Source organism: Cyphomyrmex costatus, unplaced genomic scaffold (assembly GCF_001594065.2).
Source record: "Cyphomyrmex costatus isolate MS0001 unplaced genomic scaffold, Ccosl1.0 scaffold102, whole genome shotgun sequence".
Taxonomy (NCBI): Eukaryota; Metazoa; Arthropoda; class Insecta; order Hymenoptera; family Formicidae; genus Cyphomyrmex; species Cyphomyrmex costatus.
In genome coordinates this window covers 100,271-120,406 of record NW_017274977.1, presented here as the reverse complement: position 1 = coordinate 120,406, position 20,136 = coordinate 100,271, and the positions used below count along the sequence as shown (strand labels likewise).

The window sequence follows — 20,136 nt, the reverse complement described above, 5'->3', positions numbered from 1 at the left end:
GCTGAGAGAAAGAGAGATAGAGAAACGAGAGCAATTCCCTATGAATCGCACATATCTATATGTATCATCTGACTGCAACCATTGCGCAAGCCGTTGCCCGGATTCTCATGCGCTTCTAGAGCGCGAGATTAGTGATAAATTTATATATATGGAAATTCGGGACACATCACGCTGACAAATGGCGATATAAAACTATACATGGTGTCCCATAAATCCAGCATCGTAGAAAAAAAAATTAAAAAGGCAAGGCCGCAGCTTTTATTTATATAAATCGTGTACCGTTATTTTCAACAGAACAAAATTAGACGCGTTACACAGTAAAGAAGCGCATCACGGTTAACACTAAACCAAGCGATCATTATTGAGCGTTTCTATTTTTTTAGATTAATGTCATACTTCTTGTAAAAAGTAGGATTTTGAAATTTTTTGGCTTTTTAAAAATCATGTCTTTTGTACAACGATAAAATATTTGGTTTCTTAGTCACTCTCTTTACTTTCATAGTAATTTATTCACTTGATCCTTTTAGATTTTTCCTTTTAGTTTTCCATTTTCTGATTAACTTCTGCCTAATAAGAATTACGCTTAAGTTGATGTTAATGAAAAAATTGTATTTTTCTAGGTATGGTTAATCACTAAACTAATAATTTCGTAGTAACTTTTAAAGATATTACTATAAAATTATTAGCTTAGTAATTAATCACAACTAGATTAGAAACACGATTTTTACATTATTATGTAATCAGTTATTAAGTAAGATCAAGTCCACGCCATAAATTAACCAGATAATAAAAAAAACCTTAGCGACTAAGAGACGTATGTACTTTTAGTGTTAATTGAGTACACGCACCAATAATATATGACCTATAATGCTAGATTTATGGAACACTCTATCATTAAATGGCTTTTTACATTTTAAAAGACAAAATATATTCTTTATATAATAACTATAATTTTATATTTAATAAATAGTTATCGGTGACGATCGTGATACTTTTATTAAGAGAATTCATTAACGTGATATAATATTCGTCGTACATAAACGTAACGTACACGCTAATTAATGATATGCGTAGCCGCATAATGAGTATCACGAGAACGGCACCATGCATCGTTAAGTCTGTTCTTTATTCTTGCACTCTCTAAAAGTGCAGCAAACGCATATTTGTTTCACTTCAACACTACTGTGCACCAGGTTCAGAGAGTGCAGGAATAAAAAAAACAGAGGATGGTTATCTAAACATTTAATCATGAGTCAAATGTATCGCACCGTCATGAGATTTTCACGAATGTATGCAAAATCCGAAATGTATATTTTCGTTTCAGGCCAGTGATATCGGTTATCGCAACAATACGCATCGATTATTTCCGGAATATGGAATGAGTGATGCGATAAATGCTCTCGTGATAACGCAGTTTACAATATATATATCGATTGTACATAAAGAGAAAAATTTATTGATATTTGTAAACTATATAATTACATGTTACTATAATTACGATTACTGCTGCTATAAATAACACATGTAAAGTTCTATCAATAAATGCGTACAATTGGTAACAAAAAATGACAATAAAATGATTGTAGTTTAAAACAATAATGTAACTATAATTTATATATAATATTCAGTTTTACTAAACATAAAAAAATGACTATAAATTGTAGTTATTGTAACTGCAAATTATTGTAACTGCAACCGTTTTTATGATAATAATAATTACAATCACATTCTTACAGAGTTGCCAATTATATGTTTGTTGATAAAAAAAAACTATAAATATAGTTATTATTACTAACTATTATAGCAGCAATAATCATAATTATAATAACATAATTATAGTTATACATAATCAAAACGTTTCTCTCAATGTACAAACGGCATCGTAAAGCCGTAGCCCATCGTCGTCAATTCTAGGGCGACGTCCCAGCGCTGAAATCATCCAAGATGCTCGCGATGCAATCATCTTCTCGACCGACCATATTGGAACTATGTCACTCGTGGGCGGCGCGGCCACGGTTACGTCGCGATAAATAGTAAACGCTCGTCATACGATCATATACCCTCGATCACGAAGATGTGATTAACTCCTCGTCCGTCCTGAACGACGCAATTCACGATCGACGGCAATCGTTGGTTAATTCAGACGCGATCGAGGTAAAGTAAATATAACACTACTATAAATATTAGTACACATAATGGATCATTCATGTCTTGCATATTTTTTCCTCATTGAAATACCAGAGGCACCTGAATCAATAACGGTCTCTATCTTTTCTATTCTTTGAAACACAACCTTACTTTCTACAATAAAATATTAAAATATATATACCTAATACTTTTTAGAATGCCTGTTTGCGTTAATAATATTAAATTCCTTGTCGATTAATTTGTGACACTATTACTCTTACTTTGGTTTAAGATTGTTTTTCAAAACTGATGAATAATCAACGCATAGTTTGCTTCAACTGTTATCCATCGTGAAGGAACGCGTTCACGTCTCGGGCTTTTGCTGGGCAAACGATGTAAAGAGAAACGAATCACACAGAAAAATTAATTCGTAACTTCAGTGGATGCGTTGTATTTATAATCTGACGTGACAGCGTGGATGATTGATCGACGACATTTCGTCGCGATACGGTGCGCATTGACCGGCTGATAGCGCACGCGATAGCTCTTCATTCCACGAATTATCGTGGTTTTTTTTTTTATCTTGACGTGAAGAATTACCTGGTGCATCATGGATGATAAGGAGAAAGAAACGCGCGCGGCGTCTTATCCGATAACACGGATGACGTAGCTTAATGTAGAGCAATTTCGCGCCATTCGGCAAACAGACGAGCTCTTGTCTACAGACGCGCGGCTGTCAACGACATGATCGATCGCGATCAGGTCTGTGACCATGAATTTCGTCGCCTGGGGCAGAAATTGTCCTGCGACTATACTATCCAATTCGATCGAATCAATTTCCACAATCACGGCGGGTCGGGTGGAGTAATAGGGATGGAGAAATAATCAAATAATAAACGAGTAATCTAATAATAATGATAATGCTGGAATGTTAAAAATGTCCTAAATCACTCTTCAAAAAAGTGGTTATTATACTATTGTTCCCGAATAAATTTGTATGTAAACACCGTTTTATAAAAATTCAGAATTTTTTTTGACAACTAGATAATTAGTGTAATAGTAGATGACAATGATATAACAATGCCTTCGTAAAATTCTCGAGACACGCAGTCATAATCTGTATAGTTTTGCAGCAGACTGTCCAGATAGAAAAAGAAAAAAAAAAATGTTATCAGAGATTGTAGTAATGAGTACAACGAGATTTCATCGTCGCGACGTTGACTTGGTCAGTTCTCGGTCGGCATCAATTTTTCCTGAAGGGGCCATCGATCTCCATACACCGGTTAAGTTAAATCGCCAATGCGATGTTTACGTTTTGTGCGGAAAGTTCCCCGGCGTTTCGTGCCGACGTTCTGGCGGCCACGCGCGAGGAGGAACGAGACGCGCGTGTTGCGCGGCAATAGGAACGTACACGCGATAAGGCTCGAAAACGCCCTCGTAAATCGTGTCCGCGGGCACTGATAACGGGGCGCGTTCGCGTGACCTTCTCGCTCGTTCGCAGAGCGCTTTAAAGCCCGCTCTAAGGCCGCTTTCAGAAGCGGTGACTGATAACGAGCGCGCTCGTCCACTCGCTCGCTACCGCTGTCGCCGCCGCGCTGCCGCAAATTGCGCCATTCACGTCTCAATAGCCGACCTTCACCCCGTACATTTAGCATCTGCATACGATGTATATGCGTCGACCGTGCGGCGCGTATCGGTCGTTTGGTGCAGGACGGCAGGCTATCGCACGAACCACGGGTGACTCACTTCGCTCCAGCATGTCGCGACGGATACGGCACGCTAATTCAAATGCGGCCGTGTTGTGTCCACAATATGCTCGAGTCGATGAAAACGCAACAACCCGAAATCTCTGGCCTTTCGATAGACGAGAGAAAACGACTTTATTGAAATTTCTAAAAGGTAAATACAGATCTGAAAATGATTTTGCTGGACCATCAAAATAATCACGTAGGAAACTCAAATGTAATAAACAATGCTGTTAAAACTAGCTAAAAAGTCAGCTCGATATAGATTTGAAAAAGAATTTTGTGGAAATGTCAAAATATATATAATTATGTAGCGATGTAACGCGATAACTGGTTGTTAGAATGTCAAAACCTTTTGCAGCATTGTTTATTATGCTTTCGATTCCTATTATATTATATAATTACTTGGATGATCCAACAAAGATTTTTTCAGATTTGTATTTACATAGCTAAACTTTTAGATATTATACTTCAATAAAAAATTCTTCGTTTCATATAATTATTTTAACAATCCAATAAAATTGTTTGCAAACTTGCACCTAGCTAATTTTTAGATACTTCAGATCGCCCTGCGTACGCATCTCGTGATTTTTAGACTTCGCAATAAACGAGTCAAATTTTACTCGACCATAAACCATACTAATTTTTTTCTGAAAGACGAATGTATTTAATTTGCATCTTTACGAGTCGTTCACACAACAGGAACTACATAGAATTAATTGTTCGCGCGAATATCGTTGAGTTTCACGGTCACCATGGAGAAAAATAATGTGTCATTGATGAGAGCAGATTGTTGAATGTGGTGTAAAGTAAAACCGAACCTTGAAACCGCGGTGCTAATCGACAGTCTAGCACCAGCACGCTAATTATTATTATCGTAGAATAGTCCACCTCGTTTAGATATTTTTAAGTTATAATTTAACGCCGGTACTTGGAAATAGTAAAGCGTTAATTAGCACGGCCACGATAGCCCGCGAAAACCACATTCCATTTCGATTCGCTTCAATGCACTTAATGACCCTGTTATGAAGAATCGTTATGTAGAATCGTATAATCGAAATAACATTACCCCGCTTTCTTCGTCGTAGAGATACGATTTTTCTTCCGAGCGAGGTAACAATCACACGAGGTCAATTGCTTTCGCAATCTACAAACCACTAATGAAACGGAATTTTTATCAATTTAAATGACGTATTAGCGAGAAAAATATACGGCTGAATCATTCACGTCAGCGATCTCGCGTATTGTCAGTGATCTCATAAATATTAGATTACTTTTTAATGAGCGAGTCGTTGTTTACTTTTGTCACACATAATTACACGTGGAATTCGTCAATTAATTCGAAACATTTGACAAAGTTCATTCCCTTGTCTACAACTCAAACGTATTCCATGAAAATCCGTGCCGCGATTCTCTTGTCCTGATTTCATTCGGCACGACTCATTTACTGATCTTAATTAAAAATAGAGATCTAACGACCGCTCGTATAACTATAATATATAGTATATAACAAGTGCCGTGTAATGTAGTTTTTCATTAGAGAATTTTATTATAACTTCTTAAAACACTATTAAATATTAAAAAATTTTAAATAATATCCTCTAAAAGCTAATGGCCACGCATAAATAATTCAACAACGAGTCTTCAAGTAATGACAGTAATTTGGCCGGCAAGTTTCACTTATGCTGTTAATAGATCGCAATATCTCGTTTCTCCCGTGATCTCGTGAAATTAGCGCATGGCGATCTATCGCACATCGATTACGTAGATGATGATAATGTTGTGGATATATATACGTACAGTTACCACGTGCCCAATGCTGAGTGACGGCCTGAGTCCCCTGGATGATGGCCGTCACCGACATCATCGGCTTCTCCTTCTTCATCATCTTGCCCGGCTGCCTGCCCGATCTACTTTCACTCGTCACCGTGGACCGATTTATTTTGCCGACCTTTTCACACACACGCACACCACCACCACCCCCCCGTGACACACCACCCTGCGTGGCTCGACCTTTTTTCGTTTCTTTTCAGACGGAATCCTCGCCCCGTCCGCACCGCGTCATCTCTCGCGAAAGAAGTCCTGCCTTCCACCTTGTCCTGCCCTCCCTCGCTCGAGCTGAACTCCTTCTTTTGGTATCGATTTGGTATGGTTGCTCACTGCACTTCTTTGGTTCGTTCGTGATCGATCGCGCGACCGGTTGCTTAACTATTCTACAGTAGAAAGAGAAGAGTGGCTTTCAGAAGCAGGAAGGGATAACGACGGACACGAAGCAACGAAGGAATCCTTCACCGAATCGTACAGCGACCTTGAATCCCACGGCATTCACCGACAAGTAGCTCATGTTCCCTTCTAGTGAAGGGCCTGAGGTAATAACGCACTAAGTCACGTTCTTAATTATTATGGTTCCCGATTCGAAACTTTTGCTCTTTCACATTCTTTTCAATTCATACATTGAGATTCGTATACTATTTATGCCACTTCTATTAATATTGATTTATTTTAATTCCAAGATTTAATTTACCTTTTATCTTCTTCTAGTTCTAAGAATTAGAAAAAGTTAAAAAAAAAAAAGTAAATTAAACTGAAGAGATTAAAGTTAATCTACATAGATAGAAACGAAAGAGAGATATAAATTTTGAACGCAGAAAGCGTTCAATCGTTTAAAATGTATGTGACGAGGAAGAAATAAATATCCAAAAACGCATTTTGAAGGGAAAGTATTAATTTTAACGAAACCATCAATCTGCGAAATAGCTTCAAACGGAATATATTTTGTAACATAGTTGTGAAAGCTTATTATTATTATATCAATGCGCATAACAAGTTACTTTTTATCGCGATGAATGCAAGCGATATTATGACGGATTACTGCAATCCTTTATATCAGTTGACTTATTTATAATCCCGATTTGGAATGCACGTCATTATCTCTGTTCGACTTTATCATCGATCAAATAGTAGGACCGCGCAGTTACCTCTGATTAATCGCATCAAGATTCAACTGCGAAATATAAAATTACAGCAAATACGGTATCTTCCGTAAACACACTATTTTCCGCGCTATCAAATTGTACAACAAATGTACACGCATATAATTTAGAATAATTTTTCTCTAAAAACAAGATCAGCGCTTCGCGACGATTGGACGTAATTTCGATATGCTTCTTTGGAATACAACGAAACGAGGATTCGAGAAAAATCGCTTTAAGTGTGCCAGGCGTGACGCGTGTAATTAGTCACGGGTTTAAACAGCGCTTTAATTTTTACCATGGCCCGGATTGCAAAACAGCGTAGCCATCTCGCGCGTTTCGCCTCTCGATTGGTAGAGACGTCCTTTCTCTGTCGTTCATCAAATTATCCTGTCGCCGGAGATCGGACGCGAGAAAGAGAGATGGAGACGCGCCACATGTTATTCATGATCAATTGAATCGGATTGTATTGGACGATTCGGTACACACAGTCGTCCGATCGCTTGGAAATATCTGAATATTATATTGTCGGAGTATCTCCAATGACGATTAAAATTCGTTTCGAGCATGGTAGAACCATAATTCGAAGGTAATAATAATAACTTTATCAAGATGCGCAAAAACCTACATGGGGAGAAACGTTATTACATAACGGATGGTTCCTCAAGAAGTGAGGCAACACTGCTTATAAACTCAAATGTATGGCATTCGGAGAAAGAGAAGTGGTAGTAGTGGCAATTATAGAAGTAACAACTATACAAGTTTTATATGTAAATACATAGTTGAGAAAACTATTTTATAGTTATTGTAACTATAAAATAATTTATTCAACTATGTGGAAAGAATTTATTTTAAATATAGATATATACTCAGATTTAAAAAATGCTGTAAAAAAATTCAACGTTCTGGCAAACTAACTTGAGTTCACTGAAAAAAATTATTCATTCGATTAGATTAATTTCGTTAGAAAATGTATGTATTTAGTATACAAGTCAAATATAATATGTTTATGTTTAATTCAAATACATTTCATTGAAAGAAATAAAGACAATGTAAGTTAATTTAGTCAAGTGAACAATTTTTATTCTCAGTGTATATAATTAATTGTCATAACCCAACAAAATTATTTTCAGAAGAAACACCTAGTATAATATAAAACTTGTATAATCGTCACTTATACAGTTGCTACGTTTTTCTCTTTGATGATCGTGATTTTCGAAGCTGCGAGATGAGCTAGAGAAGCACTCCAGTGAATGTGCGGAGTTAACCATCGAGACCGAAGGCTTGTCGGTGCAGACAAGCGTATTTTACGCTTTTTGCACGTTTAAGAAGAATCCGAAGAGAAAGTCCCGACTAAAGAGAGATAGAGAGAAAGGAAGGGTAAGAAAGGGAGAACTTGCCCTCGCGAGGTCGCCGCCGGTCGAGAAACTCGGTGATTCGCGGGTGGCGGGCGGCGTATCCTCCCTCGGGAATCTTCTCTTCTCTCGCGGGATATCTTCGCGAGGTAGCGCGAAGACAAATGTGCTGACTCAAACCCACCACCACCGGCTGGCCTTCGCTCGCGAGGAAAAAGCGCTCGTCGAAGAGGCCGGCAAAAAGTGCGCGACGTGTCGGTGACTCCGCCGAGACGTTTTCCCTCACGTAGAAGCGTCCCACTGTCGCTTTCGTTCGTGAGCGAGAGGGGATAATGTCGGGACTAGCGCGGCATAAATCTCGCTTTTTTTTCCGATAATTTATCATTCGCTTGTAAAACAAAAAAAAAAAAGCGGTAAAAAGAAAGAGAAGAAAAGGGGATGGACGCGACGGAGAGATGAATGTGCCTACGTGAAAGCCGAGGACCTCGGCAATGTTTACGCGACGCATCGCGCGTGGGCGAGCGGTTATTTCTAAAATATATACGGCTCGTATCTGACCGTGAAAATCTGACCGCGCGGAGAGAAACCCTCCTCTCCTCCCCCCCCCTTCCCCGCCGGGGAATAATTAACATGAAATTACGCGATGTGTGTACAAGACGAGAAACTTGATATATTAAATAATCGAGCGATAAATCGAGGTCGCGTTACAAGATTGTAAAAGAAGAAAAGAGCGTTGGCGGTCGCGTTCTTCAGACGGCGAAAAACGCGCGGCTCTTCTTCAGCCGAGAGAGAGAGAGAGAGAGTCTCTAAAAATATTTATCACCGGCTTTATGCAGTTTCTTTCACGTCACGTCGCGATCTCGAAATAACAGCCGGCGATTCGCACGCACACGCTCGCGACCTTGACCACACACGCACGCAGGAAATGCGATTGCCTTGTCTTGCGATCGACATCGTGCTAACTCTCGGGAAATAGAGAGAGAGAGAGGGAGAGAGACTTACGTAATGTGTACCAGGCAATTGCACGAAATGTACATGCACGGACGTCACGTGCGTGTGCACGCTGTTAGGGCCGTTGTCGTTGCACTCGTCATGCGACAAGGTTGCCAGCCATGTCAATTGGCTGCGGGAATGTCTCCGGAGTTAGTTGATAGATAAATCAATACGTCGCGCGAGACAAAGTTGGAGCGAGTCTGTAATATTGAGCCTTTGAGTGAAAGCCCTTGATCGCTAGAATTCTCCCGAGTGCTTCAATTGTATGTTTGACCCTTCATTATTCAGGCAGGGCTGTTTCAGAATTACTCTCGCTTTATAATTTCGCTAAGTGTACGAATGCTATGTTTATACACGTTATTATATCTAGAGTAAATTGTTTCACAATTTAGAAAAAGTTTCGCATTTATCTTTATCTAGAAGACGTACAACATATATTATCAATCCTCGTTTAATTGTACTTCAAAGAAAATGGAATTGAGATATAACGTAGAGATGTGAGAAACAACCCACACGATTAATTACACTAAAACGAGAGTAATGTAGGATTAATAATCTTGTACAACCTAACTTGAACTCGGAGATTTCAATATAGAAACCGTCGGGATTAGATTTTCAGTTTACTGAGTCGTCAAAAATGTTTCGACTTATCATTAAAAAAACCTATTTTTACATATATTATACATTTACTTGGGGAAACAACAATTATTAATAATCATTCTTTAGAGGATAATTTAGAATTTTTTTGACAACCTTACAATATGCAAATAATTTAACAGATTTTCTAATTTTCGGGTTGATGACTTTCTATCTGGACTCGCATCGAGTGTTCGATCTAATAGCGAATTCGGTCATTCGATTGCATTATACTAGATTAATGCATATTAAAAGCTGCTGTACATGAAATTAATAAAAGCATAAATATTTTAATCGATTAAATTCCCAATAATAACATTTCATATTTTTAATAAAGTATACATTTATTATTTCATTATAAAAATGGATTATATTATTAATCTAATTATTCATATACATATGGACTTCTATAATTTATATGTTGTTAAATCTGGTTTTTTCTTCACTTTTTTTTATTTAATGACTGACACGTCTTTAATTTACATGCTTCAATTTTACTTCATAGTGGAAACTTTGTCCATTTTGTAGTAGTTATCGAACAGTTTCTATTCTTGTGACATCTTCTTATGCAAGGAATTCCTCCTAGTCGACAACATCGAACATCTCTGCACTGGATTATGAATATGTGAAGATGGCTAAAATGGGAACCGAAACGTATATATTATTATTCATTACCAAAGAAACCTCTACCAAACTTATTTTTGCCCTCCAATAACCGCGCTTGACATATTCGTTTCTTCCTTATCAATTATTCCTTATCAATGTAAATCTCTAATATTTTATATTAATTGTATTACGGGACTGCACTTCGATATTTGATATAAAGCAGCCTTTAACATTTACTGATCCAGTGTAGTGCGAGTGATCGAATACACCATAACCGATTGATCGTCTAAAACCAGATCGGTCTGTTCCGCGTTCCACCGTCACTCGATTGTTCTCAATCATGAAGCAGAATCAGTCATCCGTGTCGATCGTGGGTGGATCGCAATACAGCGAGCGCGACCGATCGCTCACGTCGAGGTTAAAGTTCAAGGTTAACGCCAAGACTGCGCCCGACCTGTGCTATAGCGCGGCAAGCGAATCGATACCGGGTGCTATAGGGATTCGTCGACGAGAACCGTGCGATCCAAATCGTATTGTGACTCGAGCGAAATAAAATCAAGCTTTGCGATACAATGTTCAAAATTATATACAATTTCCTGGATCGAGGAGTAGTTATCTGAAGTGTTCTTTATACCGCAGCAGTGGAAAAATGTGAATTGCAAATTATTATTCTGTGTATAGATATTGTTTAATATTTTTCCTTCTCTTTTTTAAAAACTATTTATTTAAAATCTTAACTATGCAATCCCATCGACAATCCGCAATAAAAAGGCCTTATATTAATTATATCTCTACTTTCCAGAAATATAAAAGCTGATTGATTAATTCGTTTAATGTTCGCGTTTGGCTTCTATTTTTTTCCTAGAAAAAAAAGGGAAAAAATGTAATTAAATCTATAAATACGTAATTCTCAAATATTAATCAGAGAACAATCAATAATACACAATAGATTGTTAATAAGTAATTAAATAGCGCTTTTAATTAATATCTGGAAATATTAAGTAACTGTTTATGTGTAAAAAAATCTCAAGTGATTATTTCCAATTAAATATCTTAAAAGATCTGGATGGCAGAGTGACTTAAGTGCGTTACAGATGCACAACGAAGTTCATATATTAATTCAAACGAACGCCTGAGATTCGAGCTCGCGAATAAATGCCAAAGATATTCTTATATTTTGCGACTTTACAGAGTTGTGAACGGAAATAACCTAAAATGTCGAGGGCGCGAAGAGCCCAATCGTCTCACATGTGTGCATGTTGCGATTATATTTCTTCGAGCGTCACACAAAAAAATCGAGATAGTCGATATGCCTTTCCACGTCACAGCCAAGAGTGACGTATTATATGCATTATCAATAAAAGCGATATATTTCCGAAGGCAGTGATAGGCTGACGTAATTAAAAGACCGAGATGATCGATAATGTTATTATAGAACGTGCGAGAACGCGAGCGAACGGTAATATCGTCCTGCGAAACTATCGATCGGTCACGTTAATTCTGGTATCCTGCACAGGTCAACGGCAAAAATATGCCGTCGTTACAGAGAAGGCAATATTTTATGCATGACGCAATCCCTTTCATGCGCCGCCAATGGGATGCAGATTTGGCTGCTCGATTGAATCGCCGCCGCGCCGGTTTAGTGAGAGAATTTATGTTACTGCAAATAATTCATATTACAACTATAAAGTTTCGTCATTGAGAAATTTTCCTAAAATAAATGCAATAAATCAAAGATTTTCTTTCATTCTTCACACAATTCTTGTAAAAAGTAAATCATGATGGACTTTTTTTTGAAAGAAATTTGTCCCAAGTGCTAAAATAAATTAGTTTTCGTAAGAAAAACAAGTCTCCCTATATTAGCGTAATTCACATCGCAACACGTACACATGAATTTTGACTACTTCGTACAAACTACTGCGCAAAAGTAACACCTCGTTTTCACTTGACATTTGAAAAGAACATTGACATGAAAGGAACGGTCGCGGTTTTTTTCGCTTCGGGAAACATGACAAGGCCAGCCATTATCAATTAGACCCGAGTCGGATTTTCGTGACGGATACAATAGAATGTTTTTCATTAAAGTTTTTTCATCCTTTGAAAATAAAATCACGCTATCGCGCGTGTCAATGGCTGCAATCCATTTAAATTTAAAAGACACAAGTTTTACTCGTGGATGCTGATGAACAACGCCGTGGACTATTATTAGCGTAAATATCGTGTGACATTTGGGGTCACACATTGAAGCTACGTGAAAACGAAGCTTTCATAGACAGCGATGACGGTACAGTCCGCGATTCGTGCGACGGCTCGACTTTGTGTGTAGGTGTGCAACACGCGCACTGAATGTCATCTCGTAGCATTGATTTTCCACAATACGAGCCCGCGTGCTGTCTGCGGGACAGCTTATTGAATTTTCAACAATTGCGATATGTATAGCGCCCGTGGAAGATGCATGCGACGGACGGCGGCGCGCAACGAGAAGTCATCGGGCTGACTGTCGTTATTCAAGTAGATTTGAGTGGAAAACACTCGCCCACATACACGTATATACACATGTGACAGACTCACTGAGTCGTTAGAAAAGCGCAATGGTAAACAGTGTTACATGGCGTGTCCTGTATCGCATATTTCTTAATAAATTGGAGCGATGTCAATTTAAATAATTCAACATTTTCTGATTTGTTCTCAAGTCTAACTTTATTTTCCAGACAGTAACCAATTTTTGTACGTTTTACAATAAAAAAAGTGACATAATAATCTTCTGGACGCGTTCGCGATTATTTTCGAAAAAATAAGTTTGACCGTAAAATAAATCTTTCTATTTTTATTGTCTCAATAGAGAAAACGAAGATACAACGACAATAATATCGATTGAACTTTGCAGTTCTAAAAATGAGAGGGAAAAAAATAGAATAAAATAAACCAAGATTAAAGTTAATTCATATATACAAGTGTTGAATTTCTCGCGTCGATCGGAGTCGAATTTAATGCGCGAGACACGAGACGTCGCGTCGCGAGCGAAGTGTAAAATTTCGCAAAGCACGTGGCCGTTGAATCGCGCGCGATACACACCGCGATACGCGGCTAGAGAAGTCATTGCGCCTGTCGTTACTCCGCACGGGTTCAAGTATAGCACGTGACGACACTCGCTCTGATCATCGAGGCGCGTTCAAAAGCGCGACGTGACAACTCGCCTTTCTGACTGACGGCGCGGCGGCGAGGCGCTTCTTGGCACGGCGAAATAAACGCGGGCAAGATCTGAACGTGTCCCGGGGAGTCGTGTGGCTCCGTACGTTAGGCGACGGACTCGTATCTGCGGATCCGGGTTCGAATCCGCCTGCTCCCCATATATTTTCAATTCAATTTGGTAAAATAAACTCGTTCGCTTGAGATTACTTGGTAGAGTGACTTCGTTTGCTTGATTAAGAGCATGGTAAGATTACTCGTTTGAACATAGAATCTACTCGTTTGAATTTTCGTTCTGGCCGTATAATTTCCCAATTCTTGGGATTCAATGCCATTAATCGAATACGAAATACTGAACGTGTCCCCGACGGCGGCTACGATCGTCAGCAATGCAATGCAGTGCGGAAACTCCAAATGATATTCCGTTGCATACCGACGTGAAGTTAACCCCCTCAAAAAATAAAATTTATATTTAAATTTATATTGAAAAATTATATTTAAATTTATATTAAATTTATATTTAAAAAAATAAAATTTATATAGCTCATTCGATTGCTCATCGTTTACACATTTATGCACATTTTTAATTTTCGTTTGCACACCTTTAGTTTAAAAGTTATTTACAAAACAATTTTGGGGGGGCTAACTACACACTGCCCCTCCCCAACATCGAACAAATGGGTCGAAAAGGTCTTAATCGATAGATTTTCGTTTGCACATTTGTAGTTAAAAGTTATTAATAAATTAGTGTCGGGGGGCCAACTTCACACTACTCATAAAATACGTTTCCGATTCAAATTCGATAGAAAGGAGTTCAATATAGCACCAATCGATACATTTTCGTTTGCACATTTCGAAATTCTGTAAATGGAAGTAACAAAACATTTGAGGAAAATAAAGATATACATATTTTATTTCAAAAAATGACGATCAAATCAAAGAAATTTTTCTTTAAAGTATAGAACAATGCATACATTCCTTTGAGTCAAACAAGTATTCTTTAAATCGAGAAGTTTTTTTGGATGTATCTTTAGAATTCGAGCTGAAAACATACTTCATCCAGTATGAAGTTGGCCTCTCAACACTCATTTGTTAATAACTTTTAAACTATAGGTGTGCAAATAGTCCCAGTCACTACAGGATTTTAAAATGCAAAAATTCCGACCAAACTATAAATTGCTAAATACCTTCATTTAGGCGAGAGAAATGATGTCTGAAAAGTTCCCAACGTTAGCTTGTACGCTAAGCCTTTTATCGAGCGTAGAAGGGTTGAAATTTCGGTTTTTCGCGGTTATCTTCTTTCCTATCAATTTTACGGCCAAAGTAGGTCCATAATAAAAGAAAGATAATAAAATTCTCTATAAAAAAGGTAGTATGCAATTACAAAGAAATACGAACTCGAAGAGGAAGGACATACAATTGACGACAATCCGATATTAAATGTTATTTGATGATAATTTAGCACTTTCATTTTATACTTTGTATAATAAATTTTAATGTTTCATACCTTTTTAAAGATAACTGTGTTTATGTATAATTTTACTGATATTATTTAATTTTACTGATATTAAATAAAAATCGAATATCATACAAAATTTTTTGTTACTTCTTACTTTTCTTGACTGACTAACTTATTCACTATCAGACATGTAGTTTTTATTCCGTTCATACGACAATAAAATGTAGATTGCTGTATTCTTTTTATCTACTATCGCGTTACTCTTCAATTACAATGTGATTTTCGTCAACATTCAAATCATGTTTAAAAAACCAGTTCTCTCCGATCACTGAAGTCAAGAAACATTGGGCATGATTAGTACTTGGATGGATGACCGCCTGGGAACATCATGTAACGTTGACAATTTTTTACACTTTTTTATTTTGTATAACAGAATAATAGAATAATACAAGTAAAATGTAGCATATACTTTTCTTCGACGTTTAAAATACCATCCTACAATACCTCGCGAATATCTTATATTCGCGAGATGAACACCAAAAATGCTGCTTATCTCCTAAATAAGTGTTTACCAATTTTCTGTAAAAAATAATGTTACATTTATTGCATGCAACTACACTATTCACCTACTTTTTGAAGTGTAATACTTACCTATTTGGCATATTATCAACTTAAATCTCCTATTGCATTCATTATTTATAATTCAGATGAAATATAACTCTCAAATTTGATATAATTTGACAATTTTTCGAAACAATTTCGATAATTTGTCGAAATTTTTGCATTTATACATCCTTTTTTGTTCTAAAGTGACTGGACTAAAACGAAAAAATCGAATAGTTTCGAAATGTGCAAACAAAAATCTATCGATTAAGAATTTCGAACCCATTTGCTCCATGTTGGGGGGCTAGTATAAAGTTAGTCCCCCCAAAATTGTTTTTTAAATAACTTTTAAATTAAAGGTGTGCAAACGAAAATTAAAAATGTGCATAAATGTGCAAACGATGAGCAATCGAATGAGCTATATAAATTTTATTTTTTTAATGTTGCGGGACTAACTTCACGACGGTCCGTTGCATTTCTTTTTTCAATCTTTTCAGAGAGATTAATCCTTAACTGCAGTTATGAATCTATGTTATACCTAAGTTCTTACAGTGTCATACATTTGGAGTACATATGGAGGAAAAGAATAGTCTTTTGAGTCCAATAAAAATATTTTTGATGAACCTATGCAACATAAACAAACTTGATCTCAACAAAAATATCAAAATGTCGGATAAAAAATCGTCATGGATCCAAATGATTCGTTACAGTCGAAGGTTAAAACAAAAGTACAGACCTAAACTCACAAAATTCTTTGAAGAATTTTACTCTAAAGAGAGAAAATATTTTGTGTTACTTTTGAAAAAGAATTTTTAATCTTAAAGAGTAAGATTTCATTCTTTAAAATGGGATTCCATTTCAAAGAATTTAATGAGTTACTTATATCGCATAATACATAAAGCATAAGAGAATCAATCAATCAGAATCCTTTATTCTTTTTTCATGCGGGAAGAAAAGATTGATTAGTTGACTTTCTTACATTCATACACGGAAAGAATTATATCTTAAAATTTACCCTGAAAATATGGTAATCATGGGACAACATTATATTTCGAAGAATTTTTATGTAAATCTCTCACATTCATTAATAAAACTACAATAAAATATAAAATAAGTATGATTAATTTTACTGAAGTGCATGGTAAAAATCTTTAAATTTGTTGTATTGTACCATAATTACTATATTTTCAGGGTAAATTTTAAGAAATCCTTCTCTCCGTGTACATTATGCGTTACGCTTCGATTCTTGAAATTTGCATTATTCGTAAAATCTGTGACAATCCGTATCCCGCAATAACTTTACTCTCTAAAACTTTTAGAATAAATTGCCACTCTGTGAAAGGTTGAAAATTGAGCCACTCTTTTTCAAGGATCGCTCAATTTTCACTCGTTGGAGTGCGACTCCACTCCGAAGAGAGTTTAGAGAGTGGACAAATAACGGATCAGTTGCCATTCCCGCCTCTTGTCCTCCGTTACAATTTCGTGACCACTGGCCGCGATCGTTCCGCCGTTAAATTTAGTCGCGGGATTATTTTGAGATTACTTCCGCGTGCCCGCGATGGACATGTCGTGGCCGAAAAGAGAAAGAGAGAGATAGAGAGAGAGAGAGAGAGAAAGAGAAAGAGAAAGGGTTCACCGTCTCTCACGTTAAGCCGCGCGCGAGCCGCGCGGCCCGTCGACCCAGGCAAGGCCACCGTACGTATACAGCTGAAGCCGTCGTTTATCGATCTCTCGCGATGCCGCCGAGGGCGGTCACCGCCGTCGCCACCACCGCCGCGGCCGCCGCCGCCGCCGCCGCCTCCACCGCCGCTATCAGTACCGCCAACACCCCCCGCTACCACCCGCTTCCGTCGCCGTCGAAATACAGCTTTCGCGCGATCATTCGCGAAGGTCGTGAAAACGCCTCCCGAAGGACGGCCGGGATGCACTCTCGCTCTCCCGACCCGGCCGCCGCCGCTGCAATCGACTGGCGTGTAAACAGAACGCCGACGGCCGGTGCAGCGGTGCAGCGGGAAACCCATTGGCACACTGCACTGTGGCGACTGGGCGCGCTTATCGATCGTGACGACGACGCCTCGTGCTCCGATAATCGTAACACGTCGGACGCGCGCGGCGCTAAACCCTTTAAACGCGGATTAACTCGCGCGTCCGAGAAGAAGACTGCGCAGGGTTCTATAACTTTCCCCGATTCTCAGACAGAATTTCACGGGATTTTTCCTGACTCCTGATAAATACTTAGAAATTTTCTGTATTTTCCTTCTGACTTGAAAACGGTTAAATATTTACACAACAAACAATTATTGTATAATAAATTACTATTCATATTGCCGACGCTGCCTGTACCTTTAATCGTTGAGTTGGTAATATTCTAAAAAAAACTCTACGTACTTTTCCTTGATTTCCAGTTTTATCAAACCCTGGACGTAATAATATAATATATACGAACTGGAGAAAAGAGCTGAGAGGAAGAGTCAAGCTTGATTTATGAGAACAATATGAACAGCAACGAAAGATTTCTCTTTGAGTAAATCTAATTAATGAAAATAAATAAAACTTCTTTTACTCGACTTCGTTAAATTTCCATCTTTACTGTAAAACTTTGAACAACTAAAACATCTTCGAGGAATATTTCAAGAAATAAATTACCTGCAATAGTTGATTAAAAGTTTTTAAAAATTAGTTTATATATTGGTGTTGTAAAATATAATTTAAATATACTAAAGAAGACCCAATCCGAGGACCGAAATGTTTGAAACTTAATTGAATAAAACATCTTATGACACTTTATTGATTCAGTTTTCTTAGAGCCTGATTTCCATTATCTTTTAGAAAATTTTTAATCAAACTTAAACAGAAGACTTTCGTTAATTGATAGTTTCTTGATTCTAAACTTGGCAAAAAAGAAAAAGCAGCTGTGTGAAAGTATGAAAGATGAGAAATATAAAGAAATGAGATATCAAATGTTTGTTTAATATTTTTTTAATACTTCGAGAAGCAAGTTACTTGCAACAATTAATCACAAGTTCTTAAAACTTTCTAATCAAACTTGAAAAGATCCTTTCATCGATTGACCGATCGTTTCTTGCAATTCTAATCTTGACATTCACGGAATCTTAACTTATGAAATTATAACAATCACAACACTGACATAATTATGCAAAAACTTAATTTATCCGATTTGAAAGACATAGGCAAAATTACAGCGAAAGAGCGTATTCCACAAAACACCCTGCCAAGTTTAGCATCAAGAATTCACTCGCCGTGTCACCGTGCAGTTCTCTGGCGTGCGGCAGCAACAGAAGGGTTAACCAACTTAACGAAGCCTTCGCCTTGCATACGCGCCGTGTCGTCAGCGACGAAAATAAGCAACACGAAACGTGCAACGTCCGAGCGAACGAGGAGTTGGTGGCCAGCGCGAGATTTGGCAGCGCGCGAGAAGCCGAAGTGACGCGCGGAGTCCGCGCGAGTTTTGAAGCCGTCCACTCGTCTCGCCACGCCTCGCCATGCCACGCTCGCGCGCGCGGACCAACAACAAATCGCGTTCGCTGCACCGAGAGGAAGAGAAGCGAGCGAGCGGCGGTCTTCTCGAATTTCGGGAGCGCGGGCGAACGTAAAGAACGCGCGCCCTTTTTCCTGAAGGCTCTCTCTCTCTCTCTGCTGCCGTCGGCAGTGGCGACGGCGATTTCTACACCATTGCGCTTTTCCCACACGTATTACACACAACACGCATCCACTTTGCCCTCCGATCTCGAGCCCAGAGACACCTGAGACCCTCGATGAGAATTCCGTCACGCGAAACCGACCGTCGATCCCCCGAAGTATGGTCGGCGCCCCTGACGCTGTCGCGCCGCACGAGAACGCGGAAAGTAAACGTCACGCACTGGCCGATGCACTCGGGAAAAGAGAAAGAGAGAGAGAGAGAGAGAGGAGATGAGAATTCGTGACGCACCGGACGCGCGACCCGGTCACCAGTGCGAGAGCGAAGACTCCGAGTGAAAAGATTGAGGGAAAGAGGAGAAGAAAGAAGAGGCACAGTGAAGGAATGGGTAAACGAGGAGAAAGGTAAGAATAAGAGGAAAGAGGGAGAGAGTAAACTGTAGGTACATACGGTATGTCGGAGAAAGAGAGAGAGAGGAGAGAGCGGTGATGATACCTTTCGCGCGTACTCGAGCGACCCGATTCACCGACTGACTGACTCAATGACTGACTGACTGACTGACTGACTCGGAGATGCACGGCGCTAAAGGCGACTGAGTGCCAGCCGGCCGGTCTGGCTCTCGTTGCATGTGAGCGTGCAGTCTCGGGACGCGAGAGGGGGAGAGATTGGGACGGGAGGAGAGCGGTCAGGAGAGCAGAGGGGCGAGGCGACGACGAGAGGACGCGAGGAGGAGTCGGCGAACGAGCGAGCTGACGAGGAGGGGGGTGCGAGAGAGGGACCGGGGGGGGGGGGG

The 20,136-nt window shown here is 38.7% G+C and overlaps 1 protein-coding gene across 5 annotated transcripts in view; it reads right to left on the bottom strand.

The window, feature by feature from the left end:
* Window positions 1–20,136, bottom strand: part of usp (retinoid X receptor ultraspiracle) — a 98,553-nt gene that overhangs the window by 44,349 nt on the left and 34,068 nt on the right. For 2 of the 5 annotated variants that reach the window (XM_018539224.1, XM_018539244.1), the window contains exons 1-2: window positions 19,839–20,004; window positions 5,673–6,085 (exon numbers count right to left, since the gene is read on the bottom strand). The exons of 1 other annotated variant lie outside the window; for it this stretch is intronic. In XM_018539224.1, the coding sequence (XP_018394726.1) occupies window positions 5,673–5,760 (88 nt within the window). In that variant the 5' untranslated portion in view covers window positions 5,761–6,085; window positions 19,839–20,004. Of the gene's footprint in view, window positions 1–5,672; window positions 6,086–12,685; window positions 12,708–17,321; window positions 17,350–19,838; window positions 20,005–20,136 lie in introns of those variants that run through there. 2 more of the 5 variants (XM_018539232.1, XM_018539238.1) reach the window with 2 other exon arrangements.